General features: G+C 37.7%; 1 protein-coding gene across 1 annotated transcript; it reads left to right on the forward strand.

Moving 5' to 3' along the window:
• The first annotated feature begins 1399 nt into the window (after positions 1-1399).
• Positions 1400-4737, forward strand: LOC139134326 (transient receptor potential-gamma protein-like). Its single transcript, XM_070701207.1, has 4 exons — positions 1400-1683; positions 2230-2383; positions 3464-3648; positions 4031-4737. The coding sequence occupies exons 1-4, from the start codon at positions 1540-1542 to the stop codon at positions 4280-4282; spliced, it is 735 nt and encodes a 244-aa protein (XP_070557308.1). The 5' UTR covers positions 1400-1539; the 3' UTR covers positions 4283-4737.
• Positions 4738-5820: the final 1083 nt, after the last annotated feature.

Here is a 5820-nt window from a genome sequence, read left to right on the forward strand (position 1 = left end):
TAAAAACTAGTTTTGGATTCAGAAAAACATCAGAAATATTTAGAAACATCAAAAGGTACACCTGTCGTTATGCTGCAAGATGGCTGTGTATGTGACCACTTCTAATACAATGCTACTACCCTCGTTATGTAAACCATGAATTCAAGGGACGAGGTATTTATCATTTTGCCATGTCATAGGAAAATGCATCATTTTTAATTTTCACTGGAAATCAAGTACAATGCATATAAACGTTGAATCGTAGCCAGTCTCAGATAAAAGATTACTGTTCTGTACGGCGATGTTCCGAAAGTTGTAGCAAGAGCCGTATGCGTTAAACCTAACAGCAATTATTTCTGGAAGATAAATAGGCCGTTGTTTTCTGCGTACTGAGTAGGGCTGGACACAGACCCTCAGGCCTCACGGAGTGTGGGATGAAGTATGTTTTGTGTCCGGCTCTTTCAAGCCAACCATCAATATCAAATGATGCCCATCATCATATTGAAAAATAGACGAAAAGTTCCAAAGAGAGCATACGTGATCCATGATGATATAATGTCAGTTGATGTGCCATTTAAAGTGTTAACCACCAAATTGTTTACTTTGCACAATATCACTAATGACAAATGTACTATGGCAAGACCAAAGAATAGTGGGTCACAGTCAGTCATGTTACAGTACACTAATATTTAATAAGCCTGTTACTACCGTAGGAAATTTGAAGTTCAGAAAATAAGCCATGCTGCACTTCAATATTATCCTAGGAGTAATGTTTCCCCTCATTAATAAGTATAAAGACAGCTGATCTTCAAACAAACTTTGAACACAACAATACAAAGAGGAATTTAAAATTGGCACTGCCTTTCTTTTGTCAATTTCCACCGTCCATGTGTATCGCTGTAAGAAGACACGGCATTTCCATTACACATGTGAACTACTCAATGATGCCACCCACACTAAGCTATTGATAAGACACGTGACTGTGGCGAATCGAGAAAACATACTCAAAGTCATGTAAAACCTCATCAGAATTATGAAAATAGAGTTTCCTATCAAAATGTTTAATCATAAAACGCTTCAATACTCAAGCGCAATAATCAGCCAAAAGATTTAAACAAGCGCAGCATTTTCATTACGGTGTACCTATTAAAGGTTCTTTTCTAATTTTGACGTGCCACGTCTGAAAAGGGTAATATTGAGACGTTTTAATGAAACTGCTGTACATCTCTTTGGCATTGTGACATGTTCGTCAATTCGCTTGCTTCAGCCAGAACAATCGGTCTTGTCAACTGAAGGAACTATTGATGGCAAGCTAATGGACACGGGACCCTTTGGCGCTATGCACTGCATGACGGGCTATAATTACAGTCAGTATATCACTCGGGACCGACGAAAAAGCATCTACGCTTTCCATTTTAAATTATCACCCAGTAAGGCCGACAAAACAGCTACGATTCCGTTCTTGTATATCGAGAATTATCACCGATAGAAAAGGTTAAAACCACGCACAGTCTCGTTCTTGTGTGTCCAGTGTTATACTTAGTTCACATCATAGCAACTATGGACGTTGATGAGGCAATGGTAAGGGCAGCGTTCGGACAAGAAGAAAAACCTGTCAAGGCCTCCACACACAGCTCGGCTGAAGAAACTCTGTTCGCTCTGGTTGAGAAAGGGTCTGTATTGGACGTGAAACAGTTTCTCGAAGTAGGTACACCGATATCTTTGTAATACCCTCCAAAACATTCGTCAATTCTGACATTGACCATCCAGTCATAATTTGATAAACGGACGAACAAACTAGATCTATGTTAATAAGTAAACAAACAAATATAACGTCATCCTCGTTAAGAAAAGATTGAAAATCAATTGACGACAAAACTAGCTATTTTTATAAAATCATAGAAAGATGACAGGACTGAGCGGACTATATAATAATTTCATGCATCCCACTATCAAGTTGAAGAGATTTTTTCCGTGCCGTTGTATATCAATAACTTCACATCGATTTTACTTGCCGAAATGCTGAATATCTTGGACTAGGTTTAGCATTTCAGAACAAACTTTTGTTCCAAACCATAATTTTCATAGTTCGACTGAATATTTACATTCAAATTACCGCATGGAAAATTAGGTTTCAATGTTAAAAAATGGTAAATAAACAAATTAGGGTTTTATGTTTACCGTCGATGAAATGTGCGAATATTGTTTTGAAACAACTGCAGTTCTTATAATTTTCGTAACTCCAAACAGAAGAATCGAGGAATATATTTGGACAGCATTGTAACGAGGCAGACTCTTTCGTGTTCGGCACTCCAACTCGCTGCGAGGCAAGATAATTTCTGTATGATTAAAACGCTACTCGATGGCGGTGCAATGTTGTTGAATAAACCGGACTGTGAATATGGTAAGTGGAGAAAAGAGGATTTAATTGGTGGAGCTGCATGTTGCCAACACAGTTTTTTTCAAAGCAATATTTCTCATCAAAGATGGCAAGGAAACCCCTCACACTATATATTTCAAAATGCAGAGACTCTAAAGTTTAGTATGGTAGAAAAAGTTTACTCGAAGGACGAAGTGGGTGTATATTTAGGGTAAAAAACCTAAACTTTAGTATTAATGATAAAATTGAGACTAATTTCTAAAAAGTAATATTTCACTTGAAAGAAGAGTATATGTAGAAAAAAAGACTATTTTATTTTGCATTATCTATCCTCATTATAAAATGGCATGGGTTGAAAGACTGACACTCAAAGAAGTGATTAAAATCATGATTAACAAAATTAAAATGCCTCTTATTCAAAAAATGTAAGAACTTTATTGCCAAACAAAATAGTTGGTTTATTATATAGCATTTTGAAAACATCATGTGAAAATTTCAGAAAATTTGACCCAGCCAGACTAGAGTTAAATTCTTTGGAAATCTTGAAATTTGGAGAAAAGAGAAGGCAGGAAATCGGGTGATTTGCATACATTTGCATGAATTAACATTTTTTATCGTGCAACTTACGATTGCTTGACAAGCTAAAAGGTGAACCCATACAATATTTTATTCTTGGGTTAAGTTAACTAAAATTGGATGAATATTTGCAAAAAAAAGTGATTTTTGAACAAAAAACGCTGTGTTGGGTGCAGCGACCCTTAAGGTCGCAAACGCGCGCCAAGCACTAGCGAACACTCCGGTCGATTGTTATATTTTCATGATGAACCATTACTGATACTTTAGACACGTCACCGTTTAGCGGACCATGCCCTTTCAAACTGTGTTTGTAGAGAACGTGTGTTTTAATGTAAGATATATCCTGACAGAAGAACAGCATTCCTGGTAAATCGTGCACATTACAATAGATAGTACCTCGATGATCAGTGTAATTTCAGTGACACCGATTGACGAAATGGTGTTTTTAAGGTACTATACTTCAGAGTTTGTGTTATCACAGTTGGCATCGTGAACACAATTCAGAGGAATCTCGCTAAATTCTTTCAGAACATCTCAGTCACCCCTGTCATTCAAAAGATTTGTCGGAGCACCTTGCGTTCATTGAGTCGTACAACGCCATCACAAGTCCCTCGTACATCGCCTTGACCAGTGATGATCCTCTGTGCACTGCGTTCGAGCTTGTGGGAGAACTGAACGCACTGATTGACAAGTCTGATGAAGATCCATTCAAGGTGAGCTAAAATTCGATAATTATTGTTTCAAGGTCAAATTAAGGAATACACCAAAGCCCAATGTTCTTTGGGCAGGGTAAAGACCCTCTCTCGAAACAAGGAGACTGTATCATGCTGGCCTGCCTGCCAAGACGTTCACGTTTGGAATGGATGATGGTAAAATCCTGCAAAAGACAATGTATAGGGTTAACGGTTGTAACCTTCACCATTGATAATACTTTCAGAACTGTAGCAATGGATTACAGATTGATTTTGAAACAACTTGAATGTTCCAGGAACATTTTGAATCATGAAGGACAGTAGATATCAAATGCTTGTAGGCCTAAGTGTATACTTACACACGTTTGGACATACATGTTTTCCAAAAACATTGCTTTCCCAGAACGAGTATGAAAAGCTACGAGACAAGCTGGAAGACTTTTCGACAGCGCTGATGGGTAAGTGTTCTTCTACAAACGAAGTGTTAACGCTTCTCCGAGGAAAGAATACCAACAAGGACTGCATCTCATCGGATTATCACTTTCCGACGCTGGATAAAGCAATAGAAAATAATGCTAAAACGGTAAGGTGTTTATACTTAAGGCTTGATTTTATTCGACACCGGAAATTTCAGATCAGTAAATTTTTTTATTGAATTAGGAAGATAGCCATGAAAAAAATAAGAAACGGGCATTAGTGTAGCATATCGTGATAAACTATTACGTCTCAAACAACTGGGTTAGATTTCCCATTAAGGTAATATGCACCTCGAAAGTGAAAGACTTAAACTTTTGCTCTAACTTTCCTCAAGGGATCTTTCAATCATTCTCTTTCAAAATCAAGAATAAAAATAGGGGGTCACCGTGCAAATTTTGGTACTAGAGAAACAAATTACCCAAGATTTACCGATATTAGAAATTCAAAATGGCCGCCATCCCAGTGTTAACTCTATGGAGAAAAATAAAAATTTTCGAATTTCGAAAAACTAAGCCGGTGAAAAGTTTTCTTTCACCAAAAGCTTTAAAATGAACCCCCACATGTAGTATATCAGAAGAGAATTGTAAAAGTTTGAGAGTCCGAATGTCTGTCCCCGAGGTGCGTTCTACCTTAATTGAATGAAATGCGTCCTCAGACAGGCAGATATAACTAAGGGTTTGTACCCTTATTATTCAGGTGTACCACGTGCGAACTGTGGGTGCGCAAAACCATCGAACACTGGTCGCAAAAATGATGCTTTTTTAACAGGGGAGATGTTGTACGGCATAAAATAAATTGATCCTATAATCAAGAAGGCTCTGTCAATGTTTTTTTAACCTTTATATCTGATTCATTTTACAAGTAGGTGTTGTCGATCATAAAGCTGACGTACTAGATGCCTTAGTTTCGGTGTAACACCCCCCTCCCCCCCCAAAAAAAAAGACAACAAAAACCAAAACAACCAAATTAGTTCCAGGAAAACTGCATTGTTTATTATATATGGAGAACACAAAGCAGTTTTTGACGATTGTTGTGCAAAAACTTCACTTGAATATAAATAAACAAACTTTACTTTGACAGCTTTCCAACATTAAAAGTAGTCTAGATTCTTCTGTCAGCGTTCAAGTTGTTGGTTGTCACCGTATTTTCTTGATGACTTTGGAGTAAGTATTGCGTCGGAACTGTATTATAACATCTAAATGAGTCTACATGTTTAAATACGCACACGAATAATGTGCTGTGTACTTATTGCTATCCTTTACAATCCCAGCTGTTGACATGAGCTAGAAATGTCCAGGTGTTAACAGTCCTGGAACCCTCTCAAATTGCAAACCTTAAAAAGTTGTGTTCATGTTTGATTTTGGAAGGTACTCCATGGCATAGGAGAACAGCAGCGGTTTCGCTTTTCCTTCCGTACCAATGACATTTACCAAAATCTTAGATATGCTTAAGCTCACATACGCATTCACACGCCTATTCATGGAAAACGCAATACAATTTTTTTTCTTATTTTCCTTACAGTTTACAGTGGATCCAAAGTGTCAGAAAGTTTTGCTGACGACAGGTTTTTCGTCCGTGCATCCAAAATGGGCATACAGCAACAACGAAGCCCTTTACTTCTTCTATGTAGTGTGCATGGTGGTACTTTGTGGTCTTCTCCAGCCCTTTCTGGCCATTCTGTGTATTTTGGTGCCCTGCGCTAAAATGAACGACAAA

Source organism: Ptychodera flava, chromosome 6 (assembly GCF_041260155.1).
Source record: "Ptychodera flava strain L36383 chromosome 6, AS_Pfla_20210202, whole genome shotgun sequence".
NCBI classification, from domain to species: Eukaryota; Metazoa; Hemichordata; class Enteropneusta; family Ptychoderidae; genus Ptychodera; species Ptychodera flava.